This window comes from Artemia franciscana, chromosome 8 (genome assembly GCF_032884065.1).
Source record: "Artemia franciscana chromosome 8, ASM3288406v1, whole genome shotgun sequence".
Taxonomy (NCBI): Eukaryota; Metazoa; Arthropoda; class Branchiopoda; order Anostraca; family Artemiidae; genus Artemia; species Artemia franciscana.
The window spans coordinates 37,211,105-37,233,290 of record NC_088870.1 but is presented as its reverse complement, the minus strand read 5'-3'; the positions used below and the strand labels follow the sequence as shown (position 1 = coordinate 37,233,290).

General features: G+C 35.9%; 1 protein-coding gene across 5 annotated transcripts in view; it reads left to right on the top strand.

Annotated features, from left to right (window-relative positions):
- Positions 1–22,186, top strand: part of LOC136030372 (protein turtle-like) — a 370,614-nt gene that overhangs the window by 257,914 nt on the left and 90,514 nt on the right. For all 5 annotated transcript variants that reach the window (XM_065709291.1, XM_065709293.1, XM_065709294.1 and 2 more), the window contains 2 exons: positions 1,578–1,874; positions 13,179–13,276. In XM_065709291.1, coding sequence (XP_065565363.1) covers positions 1,578–1,874; positions 13,179–13,276 — 395 coding nt within the window. The remainder of the gene's footprint in view (positions 1–1,577; positions 1,875–13,178; positions 13,277–22,186) is intronic.

Genomic DNA, 22,186 nt, shown 5'->3' with positions numbered 1-22,186 from the left:
CCCAGATACATCAAAAACTGTGTTAAAGGATGCGACGTTATCTACTAGAACTAGTGAAAGCACCAGCACCAGCAGTTCTAGAGATAAAAACAGTTCTGCTCATAGCAGATTCAGACAAGAGGAAACAGTATTAAGATCAGTCTCAACAGAGTCAGTCGGGGTACCTCCGCCACCACCGATGTTTGGAAGCCATGGAATTGAATTTGGTCCTTCCTCACCCATACTAGCCCCAAATCAGAGTTCCAGCTCAAGAAACAATGTAAAGGAGCAGCCGAAGCAGGCAAAGCGATATGTTCCAAGCCCAGAAATCTTCGAAGGGTTTGAAAAACTAAAGAAGCTGTGTCAACAGCCTTTAAAAGAGCGTAAAAAATAAAGAGATTATGGATGAAATAGACTATAGGAGAGGACAAAATTGATCTGGACAGTCAAGTATACCCCAAGTGGCTAAGAAAAATTCTCAAAAATCAAGATAAGTGCGCCATCACCCTATTATCATACTAGTTCTGATCTAGATACTCGAAGCCATTTGTATCCTATTTTGAAAAAAAAGTTTTTTTTTTTAACGTAAATATCTTTTTTCAAAGATCTCTGTTTGGAGATTAATCGAGTGGCCCAGGCTGCTGGATTTGTAATAGGTTTTTTTCATAAAAAGGTTGCTCCCGCAGGAAAATTTAAGACCTGACGGTTGGGTGTCATCTATTTAATTTTCTTTAATTACATTAATGCCAGAAAAGGACTCATAAAGTTGGCCTGGACATAGCAGTTAGGGGTTATGGGTTAGGGGAACATGACCGCAATCCCTCGCTCTTTACGCTAAAGTTTTTAATTGTTTTAAAAAGTAGAATTTTGGCAAAGAGTCAAACTTTAGCGTAAAGAGCGAGGGAATGCGGAGGGGACAACTCTTTTCATATACGGAGCAATTTCTGTTCATTTTGAGTTTTAATGTTGCTCCTTACTTTCATTTAAAAAAACTTGTTTTTTTTTATTTAATGTGAAAAAGGATTGGCGTGCTTGAAAAGATAGTAAGTAGTATAGAAAAACACTACTACAAATAAGGCTAATGAAAGTAGATTGATTGTTTGAAACATGATGGTATTTATTCCTTTGAATTTTGAAGAATGTCTTATGTTTCAAAACTGTCTTAATTGTTCTTTAGTAGCCCCAGTTTTATTTGTGGTAATTTCATTTTAAGCTGGAACTCCATATCGATTTTAATTTCTAGTCGTTTCAGGTTGAGTTTATTCCTTCTTCTTATTATTAATCCATTGTAACTTATGATTGTTTTGATTCCATTTATTCGTTCACATAAATTTATTGGCGTTTAAAGTTCGGTTTCTTACTATTTTTTTTTTGAAAACATTTTTAAACCGATTTTTATTGGACTAGGTTTATCATGAATTAATTGTACAAATATTCGTAAAGTTTTCTAGTGATCTCTCTTGTCTTAAAAGGACTTTTTTTTCTTATAGGTTAATAAAGAACTACTTAAATGTCCCTCGTATTTCCTTGATTGTTATAAAAGCATCATTGCCACTGAGAATTTCAAGCATAATTTCAACTTTTCCCTTCTTTTCTAGATCGCCCGTATTGCCTTTCCAATGAGACACTTGTTTATGGCTTAGCAATTGGGGAGTACGTAAACGTTCCTTGCAGAGTTAGAGGGTTCCCGCAAGGGTATTTAAGTTACAAATGGAATTTTAATAATAGCCATGAAGTATCTGTGATACCAGAAAACCGTAGTAAAGTTAATGAATCAGGAAGTTTTATAGTTTATCGCATTCTTGACGAGTTTGATTATGGAGTATTAACTTGTTCTGCAAGTAATGAAATTGGAGTCAGCAAGGAGCAATGCCGTTTTCAAATTGTGCCTGTTGGTAAGTAGTCTTTCCTTTTTTAGTGACTAAAAGTCATTCCTTTTTTCTTTTTTAGAAGTCTTTCGTTTTTCAATTTGGAATATCTTTGTGTATCTCATTGAGTGAATTCAATCCTTTAGAATCCAGTTTTTCATATCCAAAATTAAAAATTTGAGATTCCAGCGTCAATGTGTTTGATAAGTCTTATCTTTATACAGATAGGCAAAGGAGATAAACAAGAAAAAATAATAAAAGAAATCATCAGTGCCACCCATGCAACAGATACCTTGTTGTTCAAGCCATGGTGTTATAAGTTTTTGTATGGGTTCTCAGCAATGGCGAATGTAATGATGTATTTTTTGTTTCTAACCAACGCCATTATCGACAAAACTCATAAATTGGTTTTCAAAATAAGGTTTTGCTATTAAGATTAATCGAGATAATAATTACCATCCAGAATCAGCCACAAATGACTATCTTTTCTCACTAACCAGTTTTTTTAACGCTTTAATTTTTGGTTACTATGCGCTGCTTTTCGTTCTATATTAGACACGTATGTTACGCACAGGAAAAACGTCTTTGGTTTTTTCTTAGTACGACTCGTAAAGACCGAACTACTTACGAAATGTCATCCTTATCTTATGATTTATATGGCGTCATTTATAATTTCAACCTATGATTATGACTTTATTCATTATCTTGCACATAAAGAAGCAGTTCTTTTTGTAAAACTGTTAATTGCAAAAGACACTAGATGTGACAATTTTCTTTAAACTGAGCTATCAAACAGCTCTCTATGATGTTCCAGTGCCCCGCTGGCAGTGAAGAAGGAAAAATTTCGAAAAAAAGAGACGCTTAAGTGCTTCCCGTTGTGATTTTTCTTTTGATCCGATTTGGTTTCAAAATAACTAATTTTCGGTTTCTATTGGCTGAGGTTCGTCCTTTACTAGGTTGCACCCACCACTGCAACCATAATTACAGCTATCGCTAGGATCATTACAAGCCAACCCATAAAAATAAGGAATGATCGCAAAAAATGAGAACAGACTTTAATCCCTACATAAAATGGTTTGACATAACTGTTTAACAGAGTGTGTTTTAAAACTACTTTGGACTGTTTTCTATACTTAGGCGTACAATAAAGCAAAAATTACAGATATTTTTTCTAGCCGAAGAATAGAGTATTTAAATCAAAACCAGAATATTTTCAAATTATACTTATGTAGTTTTTGGCCTCGGTCCAAAAACTAGCTTTTTGATATTTTTTTTTTTTACTTTTTTTTAGTGACATGTAAAACATAACAAAGTGACATAAAAACATAAAAAAATCAAATTTCCAGTGAAGTTTTCTGTCCGGAAAATCACTTTTTGGCAAAACAGGGAAACTTTATCAGAGGCAACGCTATATTTTTTATTATGATTTTCAAACAGTTTGTGGTAACGAATAACGTAAGGAGCGACCCGGCTCAATAGTAAACGAAACTCTAAAAAACGGAAGTTTGATGCTAAAATATACATCAAAAGAATTGGATTTTCATGCTAATTTTAAATATATAAGTTTCATCAAATTTAGTCTTTATAATCAAAAGTTACGAGCCTGAAAAAATTTGCCTTATTTTGGAAAATAGGGGGAAACACCCCCTAAAATTCATAGAATATTAACGAAAATCACACCATCGCATTCGGCGTATCAGAGAACCCTACAGCAAAAAATCATCCTATCTACAAAAATGTGGAATTTCGTATTTTTTGCCAGAAGACAAATCACGGGTGCGTGTTTATTTGTTCGTTTTTTTTTGTTTTTTTTCCCCAGGGGTCATCGTATCGACAGAGTGGTCCTAGAATGTCGCAAGAGGGCTCATTCTAACGGAAATGAAAAGTTTTAGTGCCCTTTTTAAGTGACAAAAAAATTGGAGGGCACTTAGGCCCCCTACCACGCTCATTTTTTCTCCAAAGTCAACGGATCAAAATTTTGAGATAGCCATTTTGTTCCGCATAGTCAACAACCATAATAACTATGTCTTTGGGAATGACTTACTCCCCCACAGTCCCTGGGGGAAGGGCTGCAAGTTACAAACTTCGACCAGTGTTTACATATAATAATGGTTATTGGGAAGTGTACAGACGTTTTCTGGGGATTTTTTTGGTTTTGGGGGTGGGGCTGAGGGGAGGGCGCTATGTGGAAGGATTGTTCCTTGGAGAAATGTGTCATGAGGGAACATAAATTCAATGAAAAGGGCGCAGGATTTTCTAAAATTACATAAAAAAACAATGAAAAAAAACATGGAAAAATTTTTTAAATTGAAAGTAAGGAGTAGCATTGAAACTTAAAACGAACAGAGATTATTACGCATATGAGGGGTTCTAAAAATACTTTAGCATAAAGAACGAGGTATTTAGGAGGAGATAAATACCTCGCTCTTTATGCTATAGTATTTTTAGTAATTTCAACTATTTATTCTACGGCCTTTCTGATTCAGGGGTCATTCTTATAGAATTGGGACAAAACTTACGATTTAGTGTAAAGAGCGAGGTATTAACGAGGGTACAAACCCACTCATATACATAATAAATATTTAAGAATATGAAAGTTTGTTACGTAAGTTAATTCTTAAGTTACGTATATTTTTTACTAATAAAAACATTCGTTATAAATTAAAATTTATAGTTGCCTTTTTATGTAACCGAAAAATTGCAGGGCAACTAGGCCTCCTTCCCCACCCCTTGTTTCTCAAAATCGTCTGATCAAAACTAAGAGAAAGCCATTTAGCCAAAAAAGGAATTAATATGCAAATTTCATTTTAATAATTTATGTGTGGAGAGCCAAAATCAAACATGCATTAATTAAAAAACGTTCAGAAATTACATAAAAAAAACTAGTTTTTTTAACTGGAAGTAAGGAGCGACATTAAAACTTAAAACGAACAGAAATTACTCCGTATATGAAATGGGTTGTCCCCTCCGTAATCCCTCGCTCTTTACGCTAAAGTCTGACTCTTTGCCACAATTCTGCTTTTTAAACAATTAAAAGCTTTAGCGTAAAGAGCGAGGGATTGCGGAGGGGACAACCCATTTCATATACGGAGTAATTTCTGTTTGTTTTAAGTTTTAATGTCGCTTCTTGCTTTCTTACTTTGTCGCCCTTACTGGAGTTGTCCAAAGGGCAACTCCAATACTTTGAAATAGTAATCTGTTCGATATAGTCCAAGGATCATATAACAATGCCTATAGGGTTGACACAGCCCCCAAAAGCCTAAAAGTAAGGGTTTAAAGTCATGCCCCAATCGTATGTAAGATTATCATGGAAAGGTTTCATGGAAAAGACGTACAAAAATTTAGAGGAGGCTCATCTGAGTGGAAAATGAAAGTTCTGGTTCCCTTTTTAAGAGGCAAAAGTAATCAGAGGGCAACTAGCCTCCCATGCCCTCTTTTCCCCAATGCATCCGATCAAAGTTTTGATACAGCTATTTTGTTCAAATTAGTCCAATGATTATATAGAAGTGCCGCGAGGGTCGATGTAATCTCCCAGAGCCCAGAGTAAGGGTTGTACGTTACACGGAAAGGGCATATCAGGTTTTAATGAAAGGGGTTACCGTATAAACTCTGGAAGAGGTCAATTTGAATTTAAATTGAAAGTTCTATTTCTCTTTTTAAGAATTAAAATTGATCAAAGGGTAATTCGCCCCCCCGCGCCCTCTTTTCCACAAATGTCTGACAAAGTCTGACTCTTTCCCACAATTCTGCTTTTTAAAACAATTAAAAGCTTTAGCGTAAATAGCGAGGGATTGCGGAGGGGACAACCCATTTCATGTAAGATGCTTACATTGAAATCGTAGACCAATAGCCGTAGATCCTAGGTTGTAACATGATTGGGATTAGTTTGGCCTCAACCCTACAGAAGGGTAAAGACTATGCAGATTGTCAATCTGTTTATTTGAATAATATTCCTGCTACCAATCCATCTGAAGTTCATAGTAAAACTATTTTACAAATTTTCCCCGAAACATAAATAGCACACCAAAATCTAAATTCTTATGTGAGGATAGCAAGAAAATCTTTACAAATAATACTTTTAAGAGAAAATAAGAAAAGGACAATGTCAATTAAAACGAACCGAATTTAATTTAAAATATATTTTCAAAAAAAAGTTTTTCAAAGGAAAGTCCTAAATTTATCCAAAGATAACTTGAACTAAAGTCAAGTCCTTTGTATCGTTGCCACCACATGTCTTTAGAATTGGGATATCCCAATCTGAGAAATGTGTCCTCTTTGTTTTACAGGGCCAGTTCAGAGCAATTAGTCACATTCCAGGAAGCTGCTTCAAAATTAAAATGAACTGAAACCACTATCAATGACAAAGTGAAACTTAAAACGAATAAATATCACAAGTCCAACTTCAAACAAACAAAAATTACCACAGAAAGCCTTAGGGCTAACGCACCATAATAATTCTAAAGGTCAAGGCTCATTGGCGATTTACTGAAAAAAGAATTTTTTTTTCTTTTATCATAGGCAGTGCGATAGTGTTCCCTTAGTAGAGAGCAATGTGGGCACAATGTATTATTATTTCTTTTTTTTTTAGACCAGGACACCTCGTATAGGAGAAGTTGTCGTAGAAAGGGGCTTATTCGATTGGAAATTGAAAGGGCTAATGTCCTTTCTAATAGTCGAAAACGATTGGAGGACAACCAGCCCCCCGTCAATAATTTCATGAAGCACATCCAAGCAAAATTTTGAGATTGCTATTTACTTCAGCTAGTTGAAAGGTCTGGAAATTATGTCTTTGAGGATTACAACCCCCCACAGACATCAGGGCAAGGTTTTTTTCTATTTCTATTAGTTTCTTTCTTCTTTTGAGAGAACTGGAACGTGTTACTATTCTTAGTACTGGTGACATAAATCTTGACTTTCCAGCAATACTGAGACTTTCGACACTGTAGTTGCGAGTCCTATTCATTTCATTTCATTTCTATATAATTCATTTCAGAACGAGTCTTCGAAACGCGAAATAGATCTTCGAAATTCTTGTGCGTTTGATGTGTAGGGTCAAATGTGCTTAAGTATATTAGCGTACAGCAAAAATCTTTTTGATGAATAACTGTAAAATCAGTTGAAGTATAACTGTAAAATCATCAGGGCAAAATTACCTTATTTCGAAGAATTTAACATCTCCACCGCAGATATTAATTTTTCAACATCAAAAGGGAGATTTTCACGAAATCGTCAAGATTGAACCTCCTAAGTGGCTGGCTACCTTCCTTCATGAGCCATAGCAATTTCCGAATACTTTGCCAACAATAGTCTTCAACTTTAAAGATTGTAGTAAATACTTTTTCTCCATATTTCATCACCATCATCATCATTTCGTTTATAACCTGGCACAAAAAAACTGGGCAGGGTAAAAAAAAAAGACAGAGTAATAATCAATGAAAAAGAAAACAATATTCAGGTTGAATTTGGAAACATTCCAAGAAAACATTCTTCGAAAACTACGAACAAGGGACAAACAGAAATGACCAAATATGTGAAAACTCAGGATAATAAGTAGAAAAATCACGAATACACTTCTCAATAACCCAAGTTAGGGGCACTATTTGTAAACACTTTGCAAATTTAAAATAAAGGTTGTGAATTTTGTTTTCTCTTACCACAGTAAAAAAAAAAGACCAAGCATAAGCAAGAGCAAGTAGGCAAGAAACAATTAGCCTATTACGCAACTGAAAGTGGTGAACTCTGCTCAAGAACGAAACGTTTGATGCCAGGGATGCATTAGCGGCCTGAACCTTACAAGCACAATTTTTCAGTACCAGGTTTGTAGTTTCTTCAAGATTCGCTTCAATAGGCTTACGCAGGTAAGTAGGACTGCTAACAAAAGGAACTTACAGAGCCAGATAGACTTATGGAATTTCTATTTACTTCATAGTTAGACGGTAGAGCAACTGTTTTATTAGTGATAAAACTCAAACTAAGATCGTCATACTCTTCATGGAGAAGCTCAAAAGTCGAAGGGCATCCTTGGAAAGTCCAGAAAGATTAAGAAAGCTATCCGCAATCGTAACTGGCGATAGATCAAATCCTTGGAAGATAAATATACAGTTCAACTAGCACCAGTAACACAACTATTGAACAAAACCGGAAAAGTCCAAGCTCCTTGGCGTACAACTTTTAGGATCTGAAATTGCAGACTACTATCTTTAATTCTAGATCTCAGATTTCTAGACACATATCCTAGACAAATGATTACCGCGGCATCAGTACCTTTAATACAAGCATCAAGCAAACCTGCGCCAGCATACACGAGTAAGCTGGTCCGAGTAAGCTGGAAAAAAGAGCGTGCTTTGTACCCAAAAATCGCTGGTCCGACTCTTGAACATGCAACATATAATTGTCCATGGGAAAAACAATCCGTATTCAGATCTATACCTCATGATTCTAATGATTGCCCTTGAACTTTGTTGAGCCTTGAGCTTTGATGCTCTTTTTAAAAGAACTATAGTTGTTTTGCTATTTATGTATGTATAAATTTTTATATAAATATCTTTTTGCACTTTTGACATCTACACAACACATGTGTAGATGACACACGACATCTACTAACACATCTACATACAGTTTTTTCATTTAATTGAAAATCTCCCTAAATACTCGCTAAAAGTTTAACCTTAATACCGGTTAGTATCATTAGCTACAGCAACTGTAGTGGTAGTATTAATAGTATATGCATACATTGCCTTTTGGTGATTTGAACATCATTCTCATCAAGTCCTGCAAGTTTCAACTTAATACAATTAGCTGTTGCTACTAAATTGCTGATATATCTTTTTGGTAATCTAATGTTTATATACTTTAGTGATTTTCATCTTAATGCTCTTATCCTTACAAGTAGTTTCAATAGAGGTAGTAGTTCAAGTAGCAGCAGGAGTAGCAGTAGTAAATATAGTAGCGGTAGTAGCAGTAGCAGTAGCATACACATTCTGGCTTTTGGTCAGTCGTTCTGTCTCTTAAGCATTTTCTTATAGTTCCAACTTAATACCCCAATCCATTCTTCATATACGCTACATTGGAAATTTACATGAACATAGTATCTTTTGCTCTACTTCAAATATCCCCTCGATGTTTTAAATGTATTACTGTCGTTGTAGTGGCAGTAGGGGAAGCAGTAGTAGTGTCGGTAGTTGTAGTAGTAGCGTGCAAATGTTACCTTTTTTGTCAATTCATCATCCCCCTTATAATTTCCTGAAAGTTACAAGTTAATATATTTAGTCATTCCTGATTTACGCCCTTTTTATTGTCCATGTACACATGAAGTGTTTTGATTTAATTCAACACTCCTCTCAGTCTTCTGAAGCGCTCACCCGAATTCTCTTTTTCTTTTTGGAAAGTAAAGGTTAAACATGCACAACTTTGTCAATAACATATAATATGGAAACAATGAACGAATTGCCTAACTTACAGTCCTTGTTCTGGTGGCGCTAAGGGGGGTTGACGTTCCTAAAGGCATAATTACATGATCTTTCAACAATACTGAAGAAAGTGGACGTCACAATATTTTGATTGGATGCTTGTTTCGTAAAATGAAGGTCATGGGAAGGGGGGGCTGGTTGCCCTCAATTAACTCTTGGCACTTAAAAATAGCACCGTAACTTCTAATTTCTAATCAAATGAGCACTATCTGAATTTTATACGACCATCCATTCCATAAATACGTTACATGCTTTGGGGGAATAACTTACAACACTTGGACCCAGGTTCTGAGGGGTTGTGGCTTTTTCAACCCGAAGGCCTTTTAATATTATCTTTGAACTATTTTGAACAAATGGCTATCTCAAAATTTCTATCTGATGCGTTTGTGGAAGACACGACGTGGGGGGTTTTAATCTTGAAAGATATGGTTACTGGACCTTTCAACTACGCTGAAAAAAGGCTTTCTTAAAATTTCGATTATATTTATTTGGTGAAATGATGGGTGGGGGGGGGTAGCTTGTTGCGCTCCGATCACTTTTGACTATTAAAGTGGACAATAAAACCTGCAATTTCCAATCTTTAAAGTTTCTGTGACAACTCCTTCAATCTGAAGTGCCATGGTCTAAAAAAGAAGAACAAAAAAATAACACATTGTTCCCACATCGCTCTTTATTTAGGCAGAGCAATTGCACTGCTTATGATCTTTGAACTATTTCTTGAACAAGTGGATGTCTCAAATTCGTATCAAATGCATTTCGAGAAAATACGACATGTGAGAGGGGTTAGTTGTCTTCCGATCAGCTTGACTCTTAGAAAGGGCACTAGAACTTCTGGTTTCGAATCCAATGAGCTCCCTCAAGGCCTTTAGCACCACTCTTTACATGAAAACCTTATACTCCCCTCCCCCAGGAGATAACTTACAACCCTTGCCCTTAGGGCTCTGGGGGGTTTCATCCTCAAAGACATAGTTTCTGGACCTTTCAACCACGCTGAACGAAATGGTGATCTCTAAATTTTGATCGGACATTTTAGGAGAAATGATGAACTTAGGTGGTCTGGTCGCCCTCCAATCACTTTCTACTATTAAAAAGGGTATTACCCCTTTCAGTTTCGCGTCGAAGGAATCCCTTTCAAATTTTCTAAAACATCTCCTTCCAGACGAAGTGCCCTGGTTAAAAAAAAGCCAACATAAATAATACATTGTGAACACATCACTCTTTTCTGAGGCTGCGCTATTGTACTGCCTATGATCCTGTGATGATAGTCACATCTGGTCTTTCCATATTTTGGTAATAATATCCTATTTCTTTGCCTAGCTCAGCTACTGTGATGATTTTATATTACTTACTGTTCTCTTTTCTAGCTTCAGCGTTCTCTAGATACGTGGTTGGCTTTGACCAGTAGGCATTTTCATCTTTCTTGCCAGCTTATGAACCTTATTACGAAGCTCTCTAAAAACTGTCTTGTTAAACGCTTTTTTCTTCTCGTACAGGTCAGTGAGTGTTCGGATAGCGCACAACTTTTGTACGCTTTAAAACAGCTTGAACAACAACATCTTATGTAATATCTTTGATCTTCAACCATATCCTCTCTATGACTGCCTCTTGTAGATTCTAATTGTCTTACTGTGCTTGCTCCAGAGCTAGAAAGGAGTTTTTCTACTTATTCCTCAATTTTGCGATTACGAGTTTTTCACTGTCATATCTAGGAGTAAGCCTGGCTTTCTTATGGTTTAATAGATTCAGTTTTTGTCTAGCAGAAACTAGAATATGATCTGAGCCGTCTTTCAACCCAGTGTTGGCTCCTCTGAACACTTGATAGCCGACGATCTCCATTTCTGGTGGATCAGCATGTAATCAATTTGAGTAAAGGTGTGACTGTCTCTTGATAATTATGGAAAATATTTGGCATTTTTCTGTTGAAAAAACTGGCTTATTATTAAAACGTTATTATGCATCGCGAGCTGACGCTGTGACATGCATTAAAAAAACTAGCACCACGTCTGTGGGGTCCAACAGTAGTATTTTAGAAGGATCTAGTCGGTTGCTAATACTGGTATTAATATCTTCTCTATACAGTCGTCGAATTTATTTTAGGCATCTATCAATTGTATTTTGCAGCTGGTCGCAAAAATATCTTATTGTGGGTAATGCAAGTCACGGATAATTGCTTAAGTAACTTTGATTGTTTTAATTAAGAGATGTCCATTCTTCGTCACTGGTTAAGAATGGCATATATACAATCTTGGATCAAGTGACAGGTTCGACCTATATGGAGTTGAATTCCTGCTAAAGGAAAATGTTGAGTTAGCTTTATTTCAGTGTCAACTGATGTTGAACCGCATAGTGCGGATGACGATGCTTGGCATGATTGACTTGATCCAAAATTGTATATATGCCATTCTTAGCCAGTGGCCGGGCCATGAATGATTTTTTAGCAGTTGTTATTGATCTTCGTTTCTGCCAGTCACAAAATATCAAATTATAACGATGGAATTCTGCGGTTATGAGAGCTATTATGTTAGATCACACTTTATGGAACACGGGGTTACTGTCCTCAGGCTTTGTGACAATACAACGGAGAAGAGTGGAGAATAACTGTACTTATTAGCCAGACAATTGAACAAAAAATTAAGTCCTAAACACCCTTTTCTCTGGTGGAATAATTTTTTCTTCCTATAGTTGTTGAGCAGATGCTACCGAATGTCCTATAAGAAGAGGTTGATTTCGCCTAAATAGCTACCTATTCAGTGATGAGTATTATGGGTTCTGGAAATAAGAAAGATAAACATTGCCAGTGGAGCTAAGGAAAGTCCTTGTCAATCTAATTCAAGGTTTGCTCAATGTAGATGGCTAGCTTCTGACAATAATTTAATTATCTTGATCTATAATTGCAACAAATTCTGCGACAAGGCAAACTGACCTTATATTTCTTTAGATTACACAGAAACTGATTGTCCGTGAGGACTATCCTGGATTAAACTCTTTAGCCAAAAGGTGACCAAACACCTAATCTCCCATATTAGGTATCTGACCCTTCAACTGCTAGACACTAATAATAAAGAAAAATTCTTAAATACTGAAACACTGTTCATAGTTTGGTTCTAATAAGTGCCATTTCTAAATCTTTTTTAAAAGTTAATCATCTTGTATTATTTTTTTCTTTTTATTTTACTCTATTCTTTCAAAAATTATACACTGTGATTTTTCCACCTGTTCCAGTTTATCTTCAAGTAAATTTTTATGTTAATCATAATTAATATTCCAGTCAATGCTAAACAGAACAGTCATGGTTGGACTCCTCCACCCCCCCCAAAGAGAGGAAACTAAGAGGGTGAGAATAAAGCCATTGAAATTTGGAGAAGAAAAGTATGCTGTCAAATTTCGTCGATGGGGAACCTAGGCATATTGATGAATACCATTTTCTGGAATTTTTACTTGTTATCATTTTATAAATAATAGATCAAATTCTACTAAAGGGTTTATATTTCTTTTTTTGTATTCTTTTTTTTAATTTACTATTTAAAAAAAACAAAGTCTCTAAGTGATGAAAAAAAAAGAAAAGAAATACACTCTGAGAAAATTCATACGGTTTTCCCTTCTCGTTATCAAATATTTTTGAAGAACTGTCCCTGATCCGTTTTGATCAGAATTGTATGAAGATCTGCTTCTAATAAAAATGTTATCTTTTGAGCTTATTTTTTTTTTGCAAGGAATTTTCAAACTGTAAATTGAAAAATTTAAGCCCTCTTATAAATTTCACTTCTTTTTACATTGAGCATCATTTCCTGTGCCAAGAATGTGAATGATTTCCCGGGGGACAAGATGGGACAAAATGCTTCTAACTGGCTCTAATTTTCAGGTCCACCTGGAGCTCCTAAGCTTTGTAACACGACAAAAGAAAATTCAGAGTCGCTCCAAATTGAATGCGTTGAAGGATTTGACGGAGGACTTACGCAGGTGAGAGGAAAATATTTAGTTTTCAGCGGTAGTTTTTATTCAATGCGGTTTAGCTTTAATTCAGTTTTGCACGTAATCTAGTTTTAGTTCAGTTCAAAATTGAATTTTATTTAGTTTAGTAGAGAAAAAATGTAATTTCGAATGAAAGCGAACACCAAAATTAAAAATTGCAATAAACAGACATTTTCCTGTTTATAAGTTAAGGCTACCACCCCCTCAGCCTCTCATACTTTAAGGTATTTTAATTTTTTGCTTTGATCTCTAATTCTCTAACCTAGAAGAAAAAATGTATTTCAAAGCTCATTTGTTTTTCAAGGACTTTGGCGTATCCCCCTCGCCAATTCCCTTTTGGAATGTTTTCCCTAGTTACAAAATTGAGCAGTTAAAAGTAAATGAAGACAAATAGGATTTAGAATTACTATAAAAAGCTGACTCTTTTGATGCATGTTTTGCTACGAAAACTGTTTTTTTAGAGTTTCGGTTACTATTCACACGAGTTACTCCTTACTTACAGTTTGCTATCAAGGACTGTTTGATGTGAGAAAACGTTACGCTTTTGCTTCTTTATTAGGGACATCACTCTAGCGTTGGTTCAAGAAGCTATTTCTGGATTAAAAATCAAAAAATATTCGTTCACCAGAAATGGTGTCTGACTAAGGGCATTAAAATGGCCAGAAAACCTCTTTTTGTGAAGATTTTGAGTTTGAAACCATAAACGTAAAACTTGCTGGGGTACAAATAGTTTAAAGTAGCTCGGAAAGACTGGCTTTGAGGGGTCCTCTAGGTTCCCTTTGGCACGAGAAGTTACGGATCATGCTTCCAGCTGGCCATGGAAACCAAGTTTGTAGGCCCACATCCTGGCCCCCAAACACCATATCATACAAATTTCAGCTTTTTTAAGGAGAGGGTGTTAAGAGATTTTGAAACACACAAAAAATCTTGTTATCCTTTATCAATTTGAAACTTAGAGCCACAAGTCCTCGGGACAAGAAAAAAAAATGCTTTTGCCAATTAGATTGAAAACTTGAAGACACATCGGGCTAAGGGAACGGCACGCTTTATTGGGTGAGGGAGGTGCTAAGGGACTTGAAAATGGGCAAAGGCAAAAGAAGTCTTAAGTTAATGCGCCAATGGAAACCAAATGTAAAAAAATGTATTTGGCCAAATACGGCAAAAAGGGTAAAAAAAACTTCCTATTTCCGATTTTTTTTTAAACTACCGATCGGCACTGCTTGATCAGCCTTGAAGTTATATTATAGAATTTATATAACAGAAGTTGTATTATATCAATTCGTGAATTAGAAAAACAGACACAATTTTATTTTATGTTTCCAGCATAGTCTTTAAATTTTTTTATACATATATTTAACTTTAATTTTATCTTTTATTTTTATCTTATTATTGATCTTCTAATTTTTATACATATATATGAGAATCTGTATAATCTTTTGAATAGACGAGATCATACAATCCGTAGGAACGGTAATAAATTGAAATGCTACATAATGTATTCTGTGTATGGCCAAATTTAACTTTTTCTTGAAATACATTTTAGATTAGCTTTGAAATGGGAGTGATACGACTCTCCTTTGGTGCATAAAAAACATAAGTTCAAGCTGCGGCAATTTGGATTGGCTAACGATGCAACACTGAACTTATTCCTGAATCCAAATCCTGAGTAATTATTTTTCAAAAATAAAAATCGATACAGGGACTATTTTTGACGTGATTTCTGATACTTTATAAGGATATAAATTTAAAATTATTCTTGACTGTTTCGATTCGTGGCTCGGGACCTAAATTTTTTCGTCTCTCATAGGCTTTAAATTTTCACAGGAAGCTGAAAGCGACAGTGGAACCTTAATCAAGACAACTGTTGATGCTATTGAAAACAACCTTTTGTACGTGACCTCCCAAAAGGCCCCAATTTGTCTTTCTCCGATCGAGTTCCAGCTTACGGGGCAAAATGGACCTGAGATTAGGAACTAATTTGAAAAAAACTAGGTTGTTTCTATTTGTGACAATTGAAAAATGGCCAAGAATATTTTTTCTACAATCAGAATTAAACTTTCAGAGTAAGTTGATTGAGCCAAGAGTACCTGAACATGGAAGACCAGTTTTTGAATAACAAGTTGATTGCGTTAAATTTTAGCGTGAAAATTTTCTTTTCTATCGCTGGTTCAGGTAAAAATTTCTGGGCATGTAGGCAGACCAAAAATTTTAAGGTATGAAATTTTCTGAGCAACTGGGGTGAACAATTCAGGGCAATAAGGCAAAAAATGAAGCAAACAAATATGGTTAAATTATTTCATGGTGTCCAATTTTTTCTTTATATATATATATATATATATATATATATATATATATATATATATATATATATATATATATATATATATATATATATATATATATATATATATATATATATATATATATATATATATGGCACGAAGTGCCACCCCAAACACCTAGTTGGTGGGGGTGCTTCGCGCCACCCCAACACCTAGTTGGTGGGGGCGCTTCGCACCCACCCCCCAAGCCCCCCCACGCGCGTGGGTCGTTACGCGCCATATTAGAGTGGCGAAACCCTATATAGGCCAATGTATTCTCCTGATGAGCCCTTATGTTGGGTGTTGCCTCTAAATTATTTGTCTATATTATTTTTTCTATTGTTTGGTAAATGACGACTTATTGACGACATGACTGCCTGTCCATGGATTATTCTTTATTGTTGATTGTGTGTGGCTATGCTGTTTGACCTATGTGATTGTATGGATGAGTAGGGTTAAGGCCTCATTCAAGTGCTGGTCTATATTAATCACTAATTTAGGAAAACAATCTTCCTTTTCTCCTTCTGTCTCTCTTTTTTTTTGTGTTTGTGCTGTTGCATTGGTGATTTCTCTTTTCATGATATATATATATATATATATATATATATATATATATATATATATATATATATATATATATATATATATATGTTTTTAACTACGTAAAACTTGCGAATATATAACATTCTTTGCTGTCCCATTGTCTGTGCATATAAATAGATTGTCAGCTTTACCGACTCTTGAACATGCAACATATAATGGTCCATGGGAAAACAATCCGTATTCAGATCTATACCTCATGATTCTAATGATTGCCCTTGAGCTTTGTTGATGGTGATTGTTAATCGACCATTCCCTGTGTCGCCGTCGTCATTTATATATCCCCCTGTGCCCCCGGCGTCCCCGTTGTAGTTGTGTCCCTGTGTCTCGGTCGTCATTTATATTCCCTATGTCCCGGTCGTCATTTGTGTCCCGGTGTCCCAGTCTGTGATTTCTCTTTGAGTGTCCCGGGCGTCATTTATATTCCTTGTGTCCCGGTGTCCCGGTCGTTATTTGTGTCCCGGTGTCCCGGTCTGTATATACATTCGTTTTTGAATTGGTCTTTTTTTTAGTTTTTAGTTTTTTACCTTTTTTTAGTTTTTTTAGTTATACCTCATGATTCTAATGATTTCCCTTGAGCTTTGTTGATGGTGATTGCTAATCGAAAATTCCCTGTGTCCCCACCGTCATTTATATATCCCCCTGTGCCCCCCGGCGTCCCCGTTGTAGTTATGTCCCTGTGTCCCGGTCGTCATTTATATTCCCTGTGTCCCGGTCGTCATTTGTATCCCGGTGTCCCGGTCTGTATATACATTCGTTTTTGAAATGGTATATGATGAAATAAATAGTTTTGTTTTTCACCTTTATTTTTAATTTTTTTCCTTTTTTATTCTTTCTTTTTAGTTTTTTTAGTTTTTTAGCTTTTTTAGTTTTTTTATTAGTTTTTAGTTTTTTTTTCTTTTTAGTTTTTTTGTAGTTTTTGCCTTTTTTTTAGTTTTTTTAGTTTTTTTTTTACTTATGTACTGGTCGTCATTTATACTCCCTGTGTCCCGGTCGTCATTTGTGTCCCGGTGCTTTGTTGATGGTGATTGCTAATCGAACATTCCTTGTGTTCCGGTCGCTTTCTCTTTGAGTGTCCCGGTCATCATTTATATTCCCTATGTGCCGGTGTCCCGGTCGTCATTTGTGTCCCGATGTCCCGGTCTGTAATTTCGTCAGTCGAAAACATGACGTCAGTCGACACACAAACTTGACGTCACTCGACAGACACACACACACACACACACGCACACACAGATAACTTATTTTTATATATATATATATATATATATATATATATATATATATATATATATATATATGTATATATATATATATATATATATATGTATATATATATATATATATATATATATATATATATATATATATATATATATATATATATATATATATATATATATATATATATATATATATATATATATATATATATAACTAGCTGTTGAGGTGGCGCTTCGCGCCGCCCCAACACCTAGTTTGGTGGGGGACTTCATGACGACATGATTGCATGACGTCACTCGACAGACCCACAGGCAAACAACTTATCTATCTATATATATAAAAATAAGTTGTCTGTCTGTGTGTCTGTCTGTCAGGTGACGTCATGTTTCTGTGTCGACTGACGTCATGAAGTTAGTTGTCGTCATTTTTGCTATGACGGTGACATCATTAAAGATATTTAATCATGAAGTTAGTTGTCGTCATTTTTGCTATGACGGTAACGTCATCAAAGATATTTAAGACATATATGTTCACGTAGAAATCTATTAATGTTTAAGTTTAAAATGACTGATGAACTTACAATGGCAAAAGCCGATGAAGATGCTCAAAGAGTCTAGGCCAAAAAACTTGCTGCTGATAGAGAAAGTCAGAAAAGAAAGCGTGCCGAGGAATCAAAAGAACAGCAAGGAAACAGGCTTGAGGCTGATAGAGAAAGAAAGAACAGAAAGCGTGCCGAGGAACTACCAGAGCAACGCGAAAGCAGACTTGCTGCTAAAAGAGAAAGTGAAAAAAGAAGGCGTGCCGAGGAATCACAAGAACAGCAAGAAATCAGGCTTGCTGCTGATAGAGAAAGTAAGAAAAGAAAGCGTGCCGAGGAATCACAAGAAAAGCAAGAAATCAGGCTTGCTACTGGTAGAGAAAGTAAGAAAAGAAAGCGTGCCGAGGAATCAGAGCAACCTGAAAGTTATCGCCTGGCATTCAGGTACAGCCCAGTCGATGATTATAGCTTGAGTAGATGTATTCAAATCGGGACAATGTCTAAAATTTGTCCCTATTGCAAGGCCTTGAAATTCAATGGTGAAACAAGGGGAATGTGTTGCGCCTCAGGAAAAGTTAAACTTCCTCTATTGGCTGCACCACCAGAGCCATTGAAGACTTTCCTTACTGGAACTACGTCAGAATCTAAGCGTTTTTTTTCAAAAATCAGAAAATACAACTCATGTTTCCAAATGACGTCGTTTGGAGCCCAAATCGAAAATCCAGATCAATTTATGTCTACTTTCAAAGTAAAAGGGCAAATTTATCATAGAGCAGGGTCCCTTCTACCATTCTCAGGCGAGAATCATAAATTTTTACAATTCATCAGTGATAGAAATTCTGAATTGAATGCTCGTTGCAAAATTTCTCCCAACGTTGAAAGGACAATCGTTTCCAATTGCGACATCTTTTCCACGAAAATAATAATTTAGTGCGTCTGTTCAAAACAGCCATCGATTTGATGCCTACTGATACGCATAAAATTGTTATTTCCGCTGACAAAACGCCTCCTGGCCAACATGTGCGTAGATACAATGCTCCAACTATCGACGAAGTGGCAATCGTTATGGTCGGTGATCAGTTTTTACCTCGAGATATTATTCTTCATAAGCGAAACTCTCAGTTGTTAAGAATTGTTGAAACTCATCGATGCTACGATGCCCTACAATATCCTATCATTTTTGGGGATGGAGCCGACGGCTATCACTTTAATATTAAATTGATGAATCCAGCCACTAACAAAGAAATAAATAAGAAATGCAGTGCAATGCATTATTATTCCTATAGACTAATGATTCGGCAGGATAAAGAAAATTATATTTTAAAATGCCGTGAATTGTTTCACCAATTTGTCGTTGATATGCATGCTAAAATTGAATCAGAACGTTTGCTATATATCCGCCTGAATCAGACCAAGCTCCGCTCTGAACAATACATTCATTTGCGAGATGCAGTTATAAATGACGGTAATACCACAAACGTTGGAAGATTAACAATTTTACCTTCGTCATATGCTGGCAGTCCCCGTCATATGCATGAATATGCTCAAGATGCTATTGCGTATGTTCGTCTCTATGGTCGTCCAGATTTATTTATTACATTTACATGTAATCAATCTTGGGACGAGATACTGCAGCTTTTACTTCAAGGTCAATCGGCGGTTCATAGGCATGACATTACGGCCCGTGTCATTTATATATATATATATATATATATATATATATATATATATATATATATATATATATATATATACTAGCTGTATATATATATACCACCCCAACACCTAGTTGGTGGGGGCGCTTCGCCCCCCCCCCCCCAAGCCCCCCCGCACGCGTAAGTCGTTACGCGCCATATTAGTTACGCGCCATTGTAGTTGTGTCCCTATGTCCCACCTGTGAATATAGATATATATGTTTTAAACTACGTAAAACTTGCGAATATACAACATTCTTTGCTGTCCCATCGTCTGTGCATATAAATAGATTGTCAGGTTTACCGACTCTTGAACATGCAACGCATAATGGTCCATGGGAAAACAATCCGTATTCAGATCTATACCTCATGATTCTATTGATTGCCCTTGAGCTTTGTTGATGGTGATTGCTAATCGACCATTTCCTTTGTTGCCGTCGTCATTTATATATCCCCCTGTGCCCCCCGGCGTCCCCGTTGTAGTTGTGTCCCTGTGTCCGGGTCGTCATTTATATTCCCTGTGTCCCCGTCGTCATTTGTGTCCCGGTGTCCCAGTCTGTGATTTCTATTTGAGTGTCCCGGGCGTCATTTATATTCGTCAGGATATTGTAGGGCATCGTAGCATCGATGAGTTTAAGCAATTCTTGTCAACTGATTGTTTCGCCTATAAAGAATATTATCTCGAGGTAAGAACTGATCACCGACCACAACGATTGCCACTTTGTTGATAGTTGCGTATCAGGAGGCATCAATTCGATTGCTGTTTTTAAGCAGAAGCACTAAATTATTATTTTTGTGGAAAAGATGATATATATAAATATATATATATATTTTCTTTTTAGTTTTTTTGTAGTTTTTACCTTTTTTAGTTTTTTTTCTTCTTTTGTTTTAATGCTAAAGCCAAGGTTCAAACCTGGAGCCTCTCGGACCTAGAACCTGAAACATAACGCTTTACCAACTCTGCTACTTCGGCGTGAATACATTCGTTTTGAGCAGCTTCCTCGGGTGTTGCCATTGTTGTCCTGGTCGTCATTTATATTGCCTGTGTCCCGGTCGTCATTTGTGTCCCGGTATCCCAGTCTGTAATTTCTCCTTGAGTGTCCCGGTCGTTATTTATATTCCCTATGTCCCGGTCGTCATTTGTATCCCGGTCTGTAATTTCTCTTTGAGTGTTTTTTCTTTTTAGTATTTTTTAGATTTTTACATTTTTTCTTTTTTCAGTTTTCTTTTTCTTCTTTATTTTTCAGCTTCACTATGAAATACATATCGCCGAACCTTTGTTTTTTTGACTAAAATCTGGTAGGCATTGATGACCTTATCCAAGTCAAGATCCCAAACCCAATCATCATCGCTATCATTTTCAGTTTTGATATGTTTTGACTCTCGCTGTCCAGGTGGATCTTCATCTAACTGCGCGGTTTTGCGTTCTTTAGCCTCAAGCCTGTTTCCTTGCTTTTCTTTTGATTCCTCGGCACGCTTCCTTTTCTGACTTTCTCTATCAGCAGCAAGTTTTTTGGCATAGACTCTTTGAGCATCTTCATCGGCTTTTGCCATTGTAAGTTCATCAGTCATTTTAAACTTAAACATTAATAGATTTCTACGTGAACATATATGTCTTAAATATCTTTAACACGTCACCGTCATAGCAAAAATGACGACAACTAACTTCATGACGCCAGTCGACACAGAAACATGACGTCACCTGATCCACAGACAGACAACTTATTTTTATATATATAGATAGATATAATTCTAAAATTGTCAGGTAATTTTCTATTTTGAAATAAAAACTAAAAATTATTGCTCAGACAACATAAATATTTTTGATATTTACATAATAGCTTTAGTGGTTCTGGACTGAAAACTAAATATGCTAATCAAATTGGGAATTGCAATCTTTTAGGTTGAAAAGGCAGATCCATTGGAATCATGAGAATGCGTGGAATAAGAAAAGCCTCACCCTCAAAAGGCCCTGTCAAGATTGTTGCCTCTATTACGTTATAACAGACATAACACGTCATTTGTGTCCCGGTGTCCCGGTCTGTAGTTTCGTTAGTCGACAAACATGACGTCAGACGACAAACAACTTCATGACGACATACAGCTCAATCCTTATAATGACGTCAGTCGACAAACATGACGTCAGTCGACACACAAACATGACGTCAGTCGACACACAAACATGACGTCAGTCGACAGACAGACAAACAACTTATTTATATATATATATATATATATATATATATATATATATATATATATATATATATATATATATATATATATATATATATATATATATATATATTCACAGGTGTGACACAGGGAAACAACTACAATGGCGCGTAATGACTAACGCGCGGGGGGGAGGGGGGTTGGGGGGGGGGTTGCGAAGAGCCCCCACCGACCTTGACATGCATTAATTTAAAAAAGTGCAATTACAACTAAATTGAGCGTGAAAAAACACCAGTTTTTAATAAAATTGTGGCTTAATATATGTTTATATTCAAAAGCGTCTGTA